Source organism: Euprymna scolopes, chromosome 27 (genome assembly GCF_053919585.1).
Source record: "Euprymna scolopes isolate OS-2025 chromosome 27, ASM5391958v1, whole genome shotgun sequence".
Taxonomy (NCBI): domain Eukaryota; kingdom Metazoa; phylum Mollusca; class Cephalopoda; order Sepiida; family Sepiolidae; genus Euprymna; species Euprymna scolopes.
Window position 1 is genome coordinate 96,372,885 of NC_136508.1, and position 19,173 is coordinate 96,392,057.

The following is a 19,173-nucleotide window of genomic DNA, read 5'->3' on the forward strand; positions in this document are numbered from 1 at the left end:
CACAACAACTTGTACTGTGGTGTGACCATTACTTTTTAACGGTGTTGCTACAGTTCAAACCTCTTGGACCCCCATGCTGTCCGGTACCATCGCAAAGGAACAAACAAACAAAAGTAAATAAATCCGACTCTGCATTTTTTTTAAAGTGCAGATGACATGCATTTATTTGTGGTTCTTCAAAAACAATTCATTTCATTATTTCTTCTAAAGTCTTTTTACACACACATGCTTTTCTTAAAAGTCTCTGTTGCCGCCACCCCACACTGACACCAGCCAACTCTTTCTTGCTATTGACTTTCAAAGTGCATACCAGGTTGTAAAACATGTGTGCGAAAAGACATTCGGAAAATAATGAAAGGTGTTATTTTGGAAAAACCACAAATAAATGGATTTCATTTGAACTTTTAAAAAATGCAGCGTCAGATTTTTATTTCTTTCCCTTTATTCTTGTTTGTACCTTTGTGACTGTACAAGACAATGTGTGGGTCCAAGTGATTGAAATGTAACAACACGGTAAAGTGTAATGGCCACATTAAACTACATCAATTTCTTAAAGACATCAAATGCATGTCAGCATTTAAAATGGATGCTAAATTGAATATAATGATCAAAAACGTAAGTCACACTATTACGTTTCTGAATTTTTGAGATGAGGATTGATTATTCAGATTGGATTCTTTGGGCTACTGATCTCACCTTGAATGTCATTTTCATAATGTTTCAGTCAATGTAATCTCTGACCTTCTTTGTGTGTATCTTGTCGAACTCGGAAATCTTTCTGTCAAACTCTGAAATCTGCACAGAATTTTGAAAACTTTAATTCATGGGGGCAACATATTCTCGTTTCATCAGCTATGATTGGGATAAAGGACCCAAGTACTTAGTAATTGTATTTTGAGTGTTATCCACTTTTAAACCTTCAACCTCCATAAGAGTGTAATTTTACAACTGCAGTTTACTAAGTTCTTTATACACTAAGCCATGAATAAAATAAAGGGTTCTGTTAGAGATTCCGTGCAGATTGCAAAGTTTGACAGATTATCGAATTTGACAAAAGACACACAAAGAAGGTTGGAGGTTACATTGATTGAAACGTGAAAATAACACGCAAAATGAGATCAGTAGCGTGAAGAATCCAAATATTAATAAAGTCAGGTAAGATGAAGACGTATCTGGATTTTGACTTCAGGCGACATTCACCTAAGATGGGTTGAACTAACTCCTCCTGCACAATGCCTCTTGCCTTGAATGTAATTCACGTATGACGATTGGCAGCAGCCAATATAGTGATAGTCAGTCTTGAAACCAACAGTGAACATTGTAAAACTGTTGGAGTGTTATTGGAACTATTGCTTTGTGGATGAACTCTCTTTGATTGCGGCATAGCTGAACCAATGAAGTCCCCTTTTTAAAAACTTAGTTAAGGGGAATAATCCTCTATCAGATCTTGATTTGGGTATTGGAGACGAAATCGTGCTAACAGACCCATAGAATTTGGCTTAGGCAGTATGGGTCAAACACTATCAATCTTTTGAGATCTGCAGCTTTCATTGGCCACGTCTTGCAGATATAGAAAAGGATTGTCTGAACAAGTGCCTGATAAATCTGAACTTTCGCGCCTATTGTTATCTCAGGATGAGATATCTTCTTGTGAATGAAAACTTATGTGACATGGTATTGCTTTTGAAGAGTTCCTACTATTAAACTAATATAATACTATTGGCGTTCCCATCCTCACCGACAAGTGTTAGAAAGTATGGGTGAAAAAAAAAAAAGGAAATAGGTTTATCAGCAGAACAATAGAGAGGAAGTTGTTCACAAGGGAATACAAATGAAAGCTAAAATAGGATTGTTGATCAAGGTATGGTAATAGCTAAAACAAAAGATTGGTCAACATATTTTATAGTTTGAGGAGTAGCTATGAGTTTTGAGTCAGTTTAAGACAGTTATTGACTGTCTTGAGTTTGCAATGGCTGATGACAGTTCCAGTTTAAGGACAGTTGCAATTTGGACATGGGATGTAGGTCATAGCTCAGAGCAGATGGGGAAATGAATTGATCAACTGACGACAAAGAAGCCTCAGCAGACGACAACTAAGATGAGGATGTATGAGGGTGCATGTAGAGGGTCGATGGTGTCACACACACAGACATGCAAACACACACGCACGCACACGCAGACACACACACAGAGTGTAACTAATATTTGCAAACTGTTATCCTAATCTCCACAGTTGTTATTGTTTCACCGTCGGGTTAGCCAACTATTCCTCTGCCCGTCTCTAATTATTAAGGATACAGTTAAGAGGCTCAGCATTCCTATCCTATCACAATTAACCACCTGAAGAAGGCCAGAGGAATAGTTGGTAGAAATGTGGTGGAACAACAATAACAATGAAGATGAGGATAACAGGCTACAAATAAAGAAATATACAAATTACTCATCTCAAAGGATTCCAATTAAAAAAATAAATAAATAATATACAGTTTGTGTTTTGTTTTATTTTACATTTGTGAAACTGTGCGGCCCCCTCAGTGGCTGCCAATTTGAGAGATGCCAACACTGCCAGAAGAGATGAAGAAAACTATGATGCATTACATTGGGGTCGGTGGTTGTCAAGCGGGAACCACATGGTTGCACACTAATTGTCAAAACAAAAGTCTTAGAGTAATCTGGTTAGGGTTAGGGCAGGAATCATTACTTACCTCTTGCCATCTTGTTTCTTATAGGTCGACCAATGATCGGGTGTTGATGTAACGGACGGTGTCCACTTAGGTAAGATGATGTCTCATCAGAATTAAGATCTTTGTCTAATGCAAAAAAAAAAAAAAAAAAAAAAAAAATTAAAATTAATTTTTTAAATGAACATATAAACTTTTGGTGAATTTATTAATTTTTTTTTTTCAACTTTGTTGTAAAAATCTCTCCTTACAAGGCATGAAGCCACTTGATGTAAAAGACTAATCATAAGAGAGATGAAGGTAGAATCTTTTCAAGACAAAACAAGTCTGAAAGAAACCACTCCTCCCAGGATTCTATCCACCAAATTCCAAACAGGCGAGACAAAAAGTAAACTGTGAAAGAGTCCAACATGGAAGGAAGGGCTTGCAAGATTAGTTGATGAAAAGGTAAAAACAACAAAATTAATGTTTCTGAATTTTTCCGATGAGAAATGATGATATTATTTGGATTATTGTTCTCACCTTGGTTGTTATTTTCACATTATTGGATCATTTTTTAAACATCAATTTCTTCAATGTTTAGGACCCATGGAAAACAGATAAAATAAAATTCAGCTTTAAGTGACACTCATCAGCTAGGGTTAGATTATTTGTAAGTTTTATCATCAGCTAGGGTTCGATTATTTTAAAGTTTTATCATCAGCTAGGGTTCGATTATTTGTAAGTTTTATCATCAGCTAGGGTTCGATTATTTTAAAGTTTTATCATCAGCTAGGGTTCGATTATTTTAAAGTTTTATCATCAGCTAGGGCTAGATTATTTTAAAGTTTTATCATCAGCTAGGGTTCGATTATTTTAAAGTTTTATCATCAGCTAGGGTTCGATTATTTGTAAGTTTTATCATCAGCTAGGGTTAGATTATTTTAAAGTTTTATCATCAGCTAGGGCTAGATTATTTTAAAGTTTTATCATCAGCTAGGGTTCGATTATTTTAAAGTTTTATCATCAGCTAGGGTTCGATTATTTTAAAGTTTTATCATCAGCTAGGGTTCGATTATTTTAAAGTTTTATCATCAGCTAGGGTTCGATTATTTGTAAGTTTTATCATCAGCTAGGGCTAGATTATTTTAAAGTTTTATCATCAGCTAGGGCTAGATTATTTTAAAGTTTTATCATCAGCTAGGGCTAGATTATTTTAAAGTTTTATCATCAGCTAGGGCTAGATTATTTTAAAGTTTTATCATCAGCTAGGGCTAGATTATTTTAAAGTTTTATCATCAGCTAGGGTTCGATTATTTTAAAATTTTATCATCAGCTAGGGTTCGATTATTTTAAAATTTTATCAGCTGGGGTTCGATTATTTTAAAATTTTATCATCAGCTAGGGTTCGATTATTTTAAAGTTTTATCATCAGCTAGGGTTAGATTATTTTAAAGTTTTATCATCAGCTAGGGTTAGATTATTTTAAAGTTTTATCATCAGCTGGAGTTAGATTATTTTAAAGTTTTATCCTCACGATGGTTGATATTAAAATTGTAAATTACGTTATATTTTAATATTTTATTGATAAGTGAAAGAAAAAAGTATTACTTCTGGACTTTTTGAAATTTTAGAATTTGAAAGCATTTAAACTGTCAAATAGACAATCATTTGTGACTTTAAAATGCTGAGCAAATCCTCATTTAATAAACTGTTTGAAATTTTTGGGAGTTTTTTTCCCCCACAGAAAAGATTAAAAACAACATTTGCATCTTAGCAACAATTTTAGAACATTGTTTTATTGTTTTGTTATCCAGCCTATGAACAGTTTTGGGTTATTTAATGCAGAATCCAGTCATTTTGGTAAAAGTTTATATGCTTCAAGTTGTTTATTTTATTTTAATTTACACAGTGGTCACCACTTATCAAGGCCCGGAAGCCACTCAGGGATAAGGGTTATTGCAAGTACATTACGTTAGTGTGGAGATTTGATGAAGTGTTTACTTAAGGGAGCAGTTCATTAGGAATTTGTTAACGTTGGACTTGAAGACATCCAAGTTGTACTCAGGTGGGAAGCAGGCAGACGGAACAGAGTTCCACAGGCGTGCAGTTCTAAGAAAGAAGCTTTGTTCATGGAATCTACGTTTTGATTTAGGCACAGATAAAGAGTGTAAATATAAACATTTTTCAATATTTTCATTTTTTAATGTATCGATTAATATTTTCATTTTTTAATGTATCGATTAATATTTTCATTTTTTAATGTATCGATTAATATTTTCATTTTTTAATGTATCGATTAATATTTTCATTTTTTAATGTATCGATTAATATTTTCATTTTTTAATGTATCGATTAATATTTTCATTTTTTAATGTATTGATTAATATTTTCATTTTTTAATGTATTGATTAATATTTTCATTTTTTAATGTATTGATTAATATTTTCATTTTTTAATGTATTGATTAATATTTTCATTTTTTAATGTATTGATTAATATTTTCATTTTTTAATGTATCGATTAATATTTTCATTTTTTAATGTATCGATTAATATTTTCATTTTTTAATGTATCGATTAATATTTTCATTTTTTAATGTATCGATTAATATTTTCATTTTTTAATGTATTGATTAATATTTTCATTTTTTAATGTATCGATTAATATTTTCATTTTTTAATGTATTGATTAATATTTTCATTTTTTAATGTATCGATTAATATTTTCATTTTTTAATGTATTGATTAATATTTTCATTTTTTAATGTATTGATTAATATTTTCATTTTTTAATGTATTGATTAATATTTTCATTTTTTAATGTATTGATTAATATTTTCATTTTTTAATGTATCGATTAATATTTTCATTTTTTAATGTATTGATTAATATTTTCATTTTTTAATGTATTGATTAATATTTTCATTTTTTAATGTATTGATTAATATTTTCATTTTTTAATGCATTGATTAATATTTTCATTTTTTAATGCATTCATTAAATCAGTTGATTAAACTGTACAAGTGCCAATAAAACTTATTTGGGATTTCAATATCTGGTTCATCTTTGGTCTTGATTTGACGGATCCTTGCAAAAGTTACAAATGAAGATTTGTACAGCGAAACGTCTTAGTGGTATTTGCAGCAGCTTTATTCTGGATGTTTCCTCCATTCGAAAACTGCAACGCTTGCCCTAGCAACATTTTCTCCTACGGAGAGCTATTATTGTCTGTGAACAGTTTTTCTCCTCTCTACCAACTGGGTCTGCTCTCTCTGACTCCCAACTCTTAACTCATATTTTTCAAGCTCTCTCGTTACATTATTAGTATACATTACTAAGGTAATCACCTGATGTCTTTACATGTCATTATTCTAAGTTGTCAACTAAATTGTTATAACATTCTTAAGTTAACATTCCTAAATTAATGTAAATAAATATTTTTTAGCTTACAAAACTTTTTGGCTTGAATAATCATAATAATTGTCGATTAGCACACCTTCAGCATTGCCTCAGCATGCTAATATAAAAAAAAATTTGGAAATTTTAAAAAACTGAGTAATGCTATATAATTTTTTTTATTAAATAGAAAATTATTTTTTTTAATTATTTTTTATTTATTTTCTGAAACTTTTTCAGTAAGTAAAAATACAAGCAGCATAGTTTAAAAGAAATATTATGCAGTTTTAATTCATATCGAGGATTGGGTTTGTGTAGACATTGAAAATATTGTGGTGAACAGACAAAAAGAAATAAAAAAAGAATGTTTACATGGAGAAACGCCTGACCTTTCAGTGCCGTGTGTTGATTAATGAGATTTACAATGTTCATGTGACCGTTCATAAGTGCTAACGATTGGGCAGTGTCGCCACTGTAGGTCTTAGCATTCAGACTGACAGCCTGTAGATGAGGAAGAGAAAAAAGGAAAATTTGAATTTGTTTTTTTTGTTTTCAATTGAAGAAAAAAGTAAAGAACAAGATTGTTAGAGAAGTGGAAGGGATAAGGGCAACAAAGAAAAATCCTTTTTAAATTAAAAAAAAAAAAAAAAAAAAATTAAAAAAGAAAAATTGCTTTTGTTTAACCAGCACCCCTACACACACCTCCATTCACCAGAGTAATGCTGAGCAACACCAGAAACCCAGACTAGTTTTAAATAAAAAGGAAAAAAAAAACGTGAGTAAAAAAAAAAGTAAAAGTGGCACTGAGCAGCACATTTTAAAATAAACCTGCTCAGAAATGAATTCGAAAATCGATTTCTAAAAGGCGTCCAATACATGTCAGTTTGTAAAACAGACTTTAGACTGAATACAAGTTTTATTTACAAAACTGTTTTACATTGTGGATAAAAGGTTGAACATTTTGGGATTCTTTTCTGTGTGTTTTTTTAACAAGTTGCAATCCATTTATTAATTGTAAAAAAAAAAAAAAAACCCTGCACATATGCATGCGTGTGCCGCTAACAAGAAAATGAATAGTACAAGCCCCCAACAAATAACTGGGAACAGAAGTTTCTTGATTTCCTCAGTGTTTTTTAGCAATGTTAAAATGCAATAAAATTTCTAAAAGCTGCCAACACATGCCAGTATGTAAAACAGTCACTAGATTGATGATGATGATGATGATGATGAAGCAGTTTTATTCATAAAACTTTTTTACATTGTGGATAAAGACTGTATAATAAAATGCCTGGTTGCCACTCATAGCAAATAATACAAATAACAACTGATACAAATCTGATTTTGGACAATCAGTTTGGACCACAGTGTCATGACTTTAATCACAAAGCTTGTTCGATGAAAATACAGAATAGTTAATTTATGCCTTAAATAAGTTTCTGGGCTTTTGTTGTATGGGCAATTTTATTAATAATAATGAAACATGAAACTATTTCCCTTCGAAGTAATCTCCTCTGGCTGCAATGCACTTGTATCATTCCAGCAACTTTTGGAAGACCCCATGGACGTCCTCTTGTGTGAGCGTGCCAATGACTCGTCACAGCCTCTATCATCTCCTCAATTGTCTCATAACAGCTGCTAAGATTTTTCTTGAGCTTAGGGAATAACCAAAAGTCACAGGGATCAAGGTCTGGACCATAGGAATGGTGAGGAACTGTCTTGATGCTCATCTTGATCAAATATTCTGTGACAAAGATGCAGCACCCCTGGGACAAACTTTGGGCAAATCTTCTGCATCTTCAGTTCCTCACAAATAATTGTGTGTACAGTTCCCACACTGACATCAAACTGTGCACTTATTGTCTCTATAGACACATGACTGTCCTTATCCATGAAATTCTTTATTTGGCCAATCAACTCTGATGTTCTAATTTCCATATTCCTTCCACACCTCTAATCATCCCTCACAGACTTCCTGCCTTTCTTGAATCTCTTATGCCACTCAAAAATTGATGCTTGATTCATGCATGATGGTTTAAAAGCAATCTGAAGAATTCCATACGTCTCTGTGGCATTTTCTCCAAATTTAAATGCTCTCACGTCCAGATTGCATTTTCAAAATCCACCAGCTGTGACAATCAGGTTTTAGTAGGGTATATTTCAATTCTTACTGTAGCTGAAATCATAAAAACTGTTCAGTCATCTCATAGGATGTATAGCAACAACATACTAAATTTTCAAGAGTCTACGCTAATTTTAAATGTCTGTACAAAAATGCCTGGAAACTTATTGAAGGCACCTCATATTTTTAACCAAAGTCTGGGCATTTGGGATTCTTTACAATCAATTTACTTCTGCCTGAACTTGATTTTCAACAAGTTGTAATCCAGGTATAAATTGTAAATGAAACAAAAAACAATTGAACGTACATGTTGGAGAAAAAGCTGTACAATGATCTCATGGCCCCCTGCAGCAGCTTCAAGGAAAGGAGTCATTCCAGTGTTGGGGTCCCTAGAAAAAAAAAGTATGTGAACAAACTTGAAACTAGAGGGGAAATTGTAAAGACAAACAAAAAATAAACATATTAATATTCAGTTAGAAAAAGAAATCTTCAAGTTTTAATAATGACAGAGGTGACAGTGGTTGAGTGATTAAAGTTGGAATCCAGTTCATTCCACCAAAATCGCTTTCACTTAAGATGTAAGCCGCCTTCATGTGGTCCCCCCCATAAGTACCTGATGTCTTTCTAGAAAGAATTCTGACTAGAAAAACACCAGGTAACCAAAGCCAACAACAGAATCTTTGGATTCATATCATATGATGATGATGAAGGGAACTGAAAATGTTAATGTAGCCTCAATAAATAATGCATCTATAATGGATTAAGAGAAATCACTATCCTTTAGAGACATATATATATATATATATATATATATATATACACACACTAGCAGGGAGACCCGACGTTGTCTGGGATTGAATTAGGATCAACAAATGTTCCAGCCTACCATACTTTAAATCAGTGAATCAGAATCTGTGTTTATAATAGTGCTCAATAACAAATAGAACTATGTATTTCTAAAAGTTTGAAAATATAAACATTACGGCTACACAGCCAATGGAACGGTTTTCATTGCAGTTTTAATAAGCAACAATCTTCTTAAGCTGAGAAAAAATGTTTTCTAAGCTTTCATATTGAAAAAAAAAAAAAAAAAAAACCCAAAAAAACAATCTGAAGTTCACATATTTATCTTTTTTTCAGCATGAAAAGATCATTGCTTATTAAAGGTGTGATGGAAACATTTCCATTGGATATGTAACCTTGACATGTTTGTATAAACGAATATATATATATATATAGTAATGAGAATTATGGCAAGGCCATGTTGTATTAATAACCCCCCCCCCGGGCAGCAGATAGTCAGCTGAAGAAACTTCTGCCTATCTACCTCTTCCACCCTATCTAAAAATAAATAAAAAGATGAGCCACATAACAACAAGTGGGGACAGATTCTGCAGCAAATAGAAAGAAGGTCACTAAATGTTCAATTTAAAAGAGGCAGAAATGAAACATTTTTATTAGGAGAACAAAACCACGAGTTGGAAAAAGCCTCTCCCAGCTTGTAACAATATGAGCCGTCAAATTTAAATTTAAATGCATAATCATAATAATAAGTTCAAGCCTGACGTGTCCTTGAACACTTGATAACAGCTTTCTAGATATGTCTGCTTGCATAATTTCTCTTTCTTCAACGTGGTTGGTTTCTTAGTTGCATGATCCTGAACATTTAAATTAAAAAAAAAAAAAAAAATGTTGACTTGAACCTAAGGGTTTCGAATCCTGTGACTGGCAGAGCAATTATCATCCTCCACGCTGATAATTCTAGGAAAAGGATGAAATATGTGCATAAGAATTTAATAATATTTATTATAATATTGTATATATATACAGGTGCTTATTGTGTTAAAGGGGGTTAATAATGCAGGGGGAGATAATCAAGTTTCACCATTAAAACAAGTATAAAATGAAGAGAATTGAGGATGCTTATTGCATGGGAGATGTCAAGTTTATTTAATAGTAATTATTACTAATAGTAAAACTATTTTTAATACAATTAAAAAAACATTTAACTTGCTCTGAGTCTATTATTTTTTTTAATAAACTATGATTGTTGCAATTATTTTAATTAAAAAATTGATTATTTAATTTACAAATATTTTAATGGAATGTGTTCTGATGAACTTGTTCCACTTATACCCCCCCTCAACGTACATTCTCTCTGACAAACCCGCTTAACAATAAGATCTCACCCCTTCACTGTTGATGTCTCTAAATACTAGAAAGCTTTCTATTCTAATAGTTTCTTCCCTTGAACAGCTAGACTTTGGAATTCCTTTCCTGCTGCCTGCTTTCCTGGCCGTACTGATATGCATGTTAATCTTTCCTAGACATGGCCCCAAATAGTAGCCCCTTACGTCCAAGTGGCGATATGCTTTTTAAGGAGTGAACACGAGTAAAAAAAAAAAAAAAAAAAAACTCATGAGAAATTTGATGCTTTATTTTCTTGTAGCTAATTTAAGAAAACTTTTTAGTGCTTGTACATTTTAACATCCCCAGACAATTCTTAATATATGGAGACAGGAGGAAGGGTTTGTTAGCTCTTCCCTTGCAGTGGATGAAACTAAAATGAAAACAATTTGACAGAATCTTAAAATGCACGTGTGGCAATCTTTTTTCTTTTAGATTCTGAAAAAAAAAAAAAAAAAAAAGTTCTGTTAACTATCATTGATACAAGAAATGAAAAAGAAATTTGAATGATTTTTTTTTTTTATTTTAATAAAAGTTTTGCATCTTAAAATGTTCCAAAAACAGTTTTGTCTGTTTATTCAGAGTTTTTAAAACATTTTTATGACACTTCCAAGAGCTTTGATATCAGATGCTATAAAAAGCTCACATACTGAAGAGTTTCAAAGCATGTCTTTCGCATAACAACATAAAGGAAACAGATTTTATTTGCAAAAAAACTCTTGTTCTGATGATGCATCTAATACACCCCGAAATTAAGAAATATTTCAACTTTAGAAAAAGATTAAAAAAAAGAAAAGATTAAAAAAAAGAAAAGATTAAAAAAAAGAAATATTTCAACTTTAGAAAAAAATTGAAAAAAAAAAAAGATAAAAAAAAAATTTAAAAAGAAAAAGCAATTTGAAATATTTTTTTCTTTTTTAATAACATTTTTGCATTTTAACGTGTTCCAAAAACAGTTTTTAATTTAATTTTCACGCTTTTGCACATTAACATAATTTAATTTTTCAAGTTGTTAATATTTGTCAATTGATAAATTGTTAAAGAAATTGTTTTATTGTTCAAATATTCTTGTATTTATAACACATTTTGAGCATCCCAATTCAATGTTAGTTTCAAACATAGCTTATTTTTATAATTAAAAAAAAAAATTTTTTGTTTATTCTTTTATGCTTATTTAATTAGTCAAACTCATTTATCTAAAAAAAACATAAATAAAATGTTATCACTAACCCAAATCAGAAACTTTTAAAAATGTTTTTTTAATCATTAAAGAATAAAAATTTGTTCAATTTTTTGTTTGAATAATTGTATGCATTTTCAGTGTTCTAAATTCTCTTTTCATTTTATGCTTATTATGTTAGAGAAACCTAGTTGCATTATCAACACCTTTGACACAAACACTCGTTATATATAATACAAATTTAAAATTAAAAATATATTTTAGATGAATTTATTATTGTTCGACAGGATACTCAAATAAGAGATTGAAATTTCATATATTCATTCACACACACACACACACACACACACTTGTAACATTTTATAAACAAAGTTTAAATGAATTGTTTGCACATAGCTTTCAACAAATGTATACTTCTGCACTTGTGAAGTTTTGCTAGTGAGCAATCAAAAAAAAAGAAAAAAAAAAAAAATTCTTTTTACATATATGCACGGTCGCTGGTCTCCATTCTTTTTATCATCATTTTTCCATGTGTTGGCTGCGATTACTTTTTGATTATGATTTTCTGTTTAACTTGAGACTATTTGTGCATGGAAACATATGGAGACTTATTAAGGTTTCAAATGTTTTATTCAGAGAGTTTTCTCTTTTGGGGTGGAGAGAACCATACAAATTACTTACTTTATTTTCTTACTTATCATTAAAATGGTCGATGCACACAGGCAGAGTCTCAAGACAATACTTACTTAGATTTCTACACTGTCGGGCACATTTTGTCTGTCTGCTCTGACTTTATAAACTCGTGTCTTCCGAATGCTTGCCCATTTCTACCTAAAAATTTGTCACCTGCATTTCTTGATCAAGGGAGATAACTTTTGAGTCCTCGTCTCAATCATGTTAGCCGCATGTTTTGCTAGTGAGCGATCAAGAAATAAAATATCTTTTTACATACACGCATGGCACAATCACATTGACACACTGGTTATTTTAAATTCTCACCTTAAATTCTCACCATAAATGACAAAGTTCTCTCGGATTCTCTCTCCTCTGATCTTGAGCGCGTGGTACAGTGAGGAAAGAGATGGTTGGTTACTTTTAATAATGCACCTAAAACCAAGCTCCTATCTTTACATCATCAACGCTCTGATCCCCATCTGGCATCAATTGAAATGGATGGCTCTCGTCTTGGGAAGGCTCCATGTTTTGACAAGCTTCTGGGATTGACCTTTACTCCTGATCTGAAATGGAACACGTACATCAAGTCTGTTGCCAAGGTCGCTGGAAAAATGGTGGGATCATTCTACCGCTCCAGAAGATATCTCACTACTGATGCAATTCTCTATTCATAGAAAAGCCAAGTACGTCCAAGGATGGAATATTGCTGCCATATCTGGGCAGAAGCTGCTAAAAACAGCCTATCCTGCCTTGACAGAGTACAAAATAGATTTTGTGGCTTACTGGGGGATGCCCTTTTCTCTTCTCTGCAACCTCTCTCCCATAGAAGAGATGTTGTGAGCCTGTCTTTGTTTTATCATTACTTCCATGGCAAATGCTCGTCTGAGCTCCAATCTCTGGTCCCCCCTCACCAATCTTTCATGATAAACACCAGTCTAGCTAAAACCACTGTCAATACTTTTCCCTACTCTTTATCTGTGCCAAAATCAAAACGTAGATTCCATGAACAAAGTTTCTTTCTTAGAAATGCACGCCTGTGGAACTCTTCCATTTGCCTGTTTTCCACCTGACTACAACTTGGATGTCTTCAAGTCCAACGTAAACAAATTCCTGATGAACCACCACTTTATCAAATCACGATTACTACGATACTATCCCATTGATTACTGTACACGCAATAACCCTTATCTCCGAGTGGCTTCCGGGCCTTGATAAGTGGTGACTTCCATGTAAAAAAACAAAAAAAAAAAAAAAAAATCCATCACATTAACTGCGTTGGGTCTATTTCCATTTGCCATCAGGTTATCAACATAATCTCTGTAACCTTTGTTGAAATTCATACTAGTTAACATAATTTCTACTTACTGGCATAGGATCCCAATATATAACACATATATGCATGGTTTACCTGGCGTTTATGTTGGCATTTCTCTCCAGCAAAAACTTGACAATGTTGTGATGACCTGCATATGTGGCATGAAACAGGACCGTCCATCCACGATAATCCTGTCCTTCAAGTTCAGCACCATTCTGGAAACAAGAACATTTTGCACATCTTTTGAAACGTGTTTTTTCCAAGAAAAAAATAAATAAAAATAAAAGATTTTTCTCCAGTTTTACTATTTAAGACAAATTAAGGCACAACAAATGCCCCCTGTTGATCGTCTATTTGTGTGATAATTAGGGAGGCCATTAGAGCAACCTGGGATTCTTATGGCAAGAAAAATGAGAAGCAATCAATTTTAATTTAGATGGACTGGCATGTTGTTTGTTTTTCTTTGCCAAAATCTTTGTAAAAAAAGAATAAGCAATATTTTTCTTTTCAGACTGGGAAATATTTAAAAGAAAAATATGAGTCAAACATAAGAAAAAAAAAAGACGTTCCCTTATGTTAAAAGAAAAAAAATTTCTCCAATTTTACTATTTAAGACAAATTAACACATGACAAATGCTTTCTGCTGATTGTCTATTTGTGTGATGTTTCGGTACGTCATTCGAACAACCTGAGATTCTTACGTCAAAAAAAATCAAAAAACAACCAATTTTAATTTACATAGATTGGTAGTTTGTTTTTTTTCTTCGCTAAAAACTTTTTTACAAAGTTTTTTTTTCAGATTTGGGAAAATATTTCCAAGAAAAATAGGAGTCAAACATAAAGTGTGCCGCTTATGTTAAAAGAAAAAATATTTGTTCATCTTTCCAAATCGTATAAAAATAAAGTAAATATATCAAATTATTTATTCCCTCAAATCTCTGCTCATCAATCGAAAATATTCCGTGCAGTATTATTTCAGTTAAAAACTAAATTAAAAAAAGGAGTTCTTTTCAGTCCTATGAAGTCTACCTTCCCAAGATGTAGCTTCTTTCTGAGAAGAGATTACTTTATTAGTTACCTGAGGCATCCTCCCAGCAAATGCTGATGTAGCTACCTAGGTATCTTTTTGTAAGCTAGAGTGCACTATGCCAAGTGTGCTAGCTTAAAAAAAAAAAAAAAAAAGCTACTGGTCCGATATCCTGCAGAGAAGGCAAATAAAGAAGGTTTAATAGAAATATGAAAGAGTCTTATCCCTGACAACACTGGATAGCCTTGCTATTCCTTCAAAAGAAATATTGACGGGGCCAATTTTTAAAGTCTAATATCCCTAAATGATTCATTGTTTGACTCTAAACTGACACAGATTTTGTCAAGGAGAATTAAAGGGAAATAATTCTGATTTATCAGGAAATTAATTTCTTTATGCACACTCATTCCTTGAGGAATCTATAAAACCGAGTTGTCTATGCGTGTGTATGCAGAGAGAAATAGAGTGGGCGGAGAAGAAAAAGGGTGCGGGAAGAGGAAACCGGGACCGGAGAAAAGAAACAGATAGAGAGGTAGAAAGATAAAGGTTTCAACAGAAACTAGTCACATGTTTTGTCCCAAGCTGGGTAACCCTGCTATTCGTTGAACAGAAATATTTACAAGTCCAGTTTTTAAAACCTAATATCTCCAATACACCTTAAGTTATTAAGATTTACAAAAAAAAAAAAATGGAGGATAGACGTTTGACAACTTATAACCAATAAACATTTTTGACAATGACTGACCTGCGAAAGGTAATGAACAACTTGATTGTTTCCGCAACTTGCCGCCAACATCAACGCTGTTTGTCCCTTGTGATTCCTGATATTTACATCAGCCTTTGCTTTCAATAAAACATTCAGGATATTTTCATGGCCGATGTAGCAGGCGTACATTAATGGAGTCCAGCCACCTTTATTACAACGATTGATATCCACTTCTTTTCTGCAAAGGAAAATGGTTTTTGATAGACTTTTTTTTTTTGCTTGTATGCAAGCATTGTTTAATTTGTATTAAAATCCGTAATTTAAAAATGCCAGAACAACACAATATTTTTTATTTAAAAATAAAAGCTTTTATTTGAAAGGATTCGTGTTTAAAGGCTAAGACAATGCAGTCTTATAAAAAAGTGCCGTTGGGTAGGAGACAAGGTAAAAATAGTAGTGACACTATTGAAATATTTCAATAATTTTCAATGATAAAATACAGGGAGGAACGATATAATTGTCGCCATAGAAAAGATGACATTATTCCATTTCCTTTCGATGAAAATCGGTTTTCTTTTTTTGTTGCAGACCATCTACTAGTTAGCCAGTTGTGTACAAATCCGAAAAGCGATAGGAGCCTTCTATCATGTCTGAAAGTGACACAATGTTCAACGAGCGAGAGCGGAGATGTGCCGCTTTACAACTCATGCTCTCTACCGATCCAAGTTATGACAACAGGACCATTGCCAGCACCCTCAAAATGCATCACTGGATTGCCACGAATAACAGAAACATGCACAGGGTGATGAAAACAAAGGTTATCGTCTTTGATATGGTTTCAAGAGAGGGCCACATCATGCCACCTGCACATCTTCGAAGTCGGCTTGAAAATCAACACCAAAGTGTACCTGGATGTGCTGAAGAGTGTGGTGATCCCCTGATGTAATCAGGTGGCTGCTGGCAGATCCTGGGAGTGGCAGCAAAACTAGGGGACAGCCTACAAGTCCATAGTGACCCAGGTTTGACTTTAGGAGTGCTACAACATTGTACCCTAATCTCTCACTGACCCCGTTCCTCCCCCGACCTGAATCCGCTGGACTACTTGGTTTGGTCATACATCGAGAACATCACCAACATGACCTCCCACAACATCAAAAGCAGCCTAAACACCGCCATCCGCTGAGTATTCACCGACCTCCCGCCAGCACTTGTCGAAAAGGCATGCTCCCAGTTCTGGACCTGTATCGAGGTGGTGATTGAGGCTGAAGGCGGTTACATTGAATAGATGTCAACTCTACTACATAATCAAATTAGCCGAGTTTATTTTTTCAATAAAAGTGTTAAAATAAAGCTGTAGTGTTGTTTCCTGTCAGACGACAAATTTATCGTCCCACCCTGCATTTACCGATATAATGTGATGAACCAGGATGATATTGTGGTGTTAAATTCTCTAATTTTCAACGTATATTTCATTTTCAGGAAGAAGAAAAAGAAAAAAATGTGCAATCATTCGGTGGAGGAGTGTTTATGCCAGAAGTTGAAAATAGCAGCTTTGCAGTCAGACAGGTTCGTATACTTGTTAAATTATTTCTTAAACTAGCGGGGGTACCCGGCGTTGCCCGAGTGTTTGTTTCCGGGACGGGGGGGGGGGAGTTTTAAAAAATGTTATGGTAGGTAAGTAGGAAGGATTAAACCCGGAGTCATGAGTAAAAGTAGGAAAATAAAGTGTGAAAAAAAACAAAACAAAAAAAAACATCTGCAACGTTAACAGTTCGGCCACCAAGAAAAGTCCATTCCAGTTGTTTAGGGAAAAAAAAAAAAAAAAAAAAAAAAAAAACGACTACGGTAGGTCGGCGCGAACGTGAAAATATAATGTGAATTGTCCAGCACGCTAACCACTACGCCACAGAGCACTGCAGCTTAGTTTAGTGATTTTAAATAACTTCACATGAAAGAACTACGAAGCCAAACCGGTGTTCTCTTCTCAACTGTTCCTTGTAAACGATCCCCAAACGGTGTTAAGTGGTGGCAGGGGGAGGAGGAATTTATTAGAGAGAAAATATTTTACCACTTCCATTGATCTTAACCGATTTTGGCCGTGACTTCTCAGCAGAAAAAGTATAGAAATCTAAGATTATCGAGGAATTTGAGAAATAATAAGCCTATAACACACCTCAGATATTGTTCTGCCGTTTGTGCATATTATATTTGCATGAAATATCTTGATTTTTAATCCTATTAAGGTCAAAATCCGACGGGAAAAAATGAGTTCATTTTATTTATATAGAGAAGAGATAATCAAATTTTGGTGTTATAACACCTTCAGGAGTAGAATCAGTGATGTTTTTCTTTTTCTTCATCCTCCCTTGTGGGATAGCATTACCAGGAAAATAAAGTCTGTATTTTGTGTCAACAAGGAAAATTCTGCGTTCTACTAGCTTTTTAAAATTAGAGATTTTAAAATAATTTTTAATATAAAATAATTACTTTCATTTATATGAGGTGGCCCCTCCAACTCTAAAATGCCACCCATAGAATCGGTAATAAAATTCACAATCCAACCATATCCGGTATAAATAAATTTCATCATCCCTGACTTGACCACCAAGTTTCAATCATGAATATCCAACAGTCAATATCCTCCTTTGTGTTGATAAATACAGAGTTGTATCTTGTGGTTGTTAAGACGTCTGAGACTGGCTCAGCCACGTAACGAGCAATGTGGACCATGTGCGTTCACTGCACAGGTCGTGATCGTCTGCTTGTTGTGCCAGTGTATAGTCATTGCTGGATTCAGATGCTGGTTGCAGTCCTATCCATGTGGTCTTAAATATATATAGACATTCCTGGGACCACCCAGATAGCCACTCAAAAATTTAAATCTACCGTCAATCTATTGAAATCAAAAACCAAGTGTCTAAGTGATCCCATATCTAGTCAGTTATTATTTGGGTCAAAAAAAAAAAAAAAAACCATTACTTTTGAGGGATCTTATCTTTCAGCAGGAACTTCTGTTTAAAGAGACACTAACCCTTCTAAAGTGGACAAATCAAATACATGGTGGTCCACCCCAAATCAGAGATATTTCTCATTTCTAGGCGGATTCTCTTTTAATGATGAAACGAAAAGATCATATTCCAAAAATCATAAATCAAACAATTTTATTTTTATAATTGACTAGCAGGGGTGCCCGGCGTTGCTCGGGTGTTTGGAGGTGTATGCTGTGCAAAAAAAACGGTTAATTTTTTAAAACTTTGACCCCTATTATGACCCCTTAAAATTTATTGTTTTGGGCTCAAATCACTTTATTAAGTTAGATCCATGTTCAAGGAACCTAAATCTAAAATTTCAAGTGTCTAGACCCAAAATTGTCGGAGGAGTTTGGTAAAGTTCTTAAAGGTCAAATCGTTGAAATTTGACCCCTTAACAGCCAAATTTCTGGCTGACACCCGTCACATCGATTTTCCCAAATCTCAGTACCCGGTATTTCAAATTTCGAGTCTATAGATTAAAAATTGACAGAGTTATTGCGCAGGGAAATGTACACAGACAGACAGACACACAGACAGACAGACACGTTCACTTTTATAGATATATAGATTGATGGGAATTTGTAGGCATTACAACAAAATCTAGCAAGTATTAATTATGCTTAAGTTATCACTCTTTTTTTTTTTTTTTAGACCATTTTCAAAATAACGGGAGAGATGGTCGCTCTTTGGTTATTCATAAAATTTGATTTTCTTATTCAACAACAAAACTATTAACTGAAAGTTTAGAGACATGCCTGTGGCAGCCAAATCTATAGCTCAAACAAGTGTAGGAACTTTAAAACTTTATTTCAGAGATACAAGTATTTATCTTCTCTTTTAAGAGAAGAGTAGTAGTATTATATGGGTTAGACCT

General features: G+C 33.3%; 1 protein-coding gene across 1 annotated transcript in view; it reads right to left on the minus strand.

Annotated features, from left to right (window-relative positions):
* LOC145249028 (uncharacterized) overlaps window positions 1-19,173 on the minus strand; it is a 75,405-nt gene that overhangs the window by 54,640 nt on the left and 1,592 nt on the right. Inside the window, exons 2-6 of the mRNA XM_080110886.1 lie at window positions 15,307-15,505; window positions 13,628-13,749; window positions 8,485-8,566; window positions 6,448-6,559; window positions 2,706-2,810 (exon numbers count right to left, since the gene is read on the minus strand). Of these exons, the coding sequence (XP_079967012.1) occupies window positions 2,706-2,810; window positions 6,448-6,559; window positions 8,485-8,566; window positions 13,628-13,749; window positions 15,307-15,505 (620 nt within the window). The remainder of the gene's footprint in view (window positions 1-2,705; window positions 2,811-6,447; window positions 6,560-8,484; window positions 8,567-13,627; window positions 13,750-15,306; window positions 15,506-19,173) is intronic.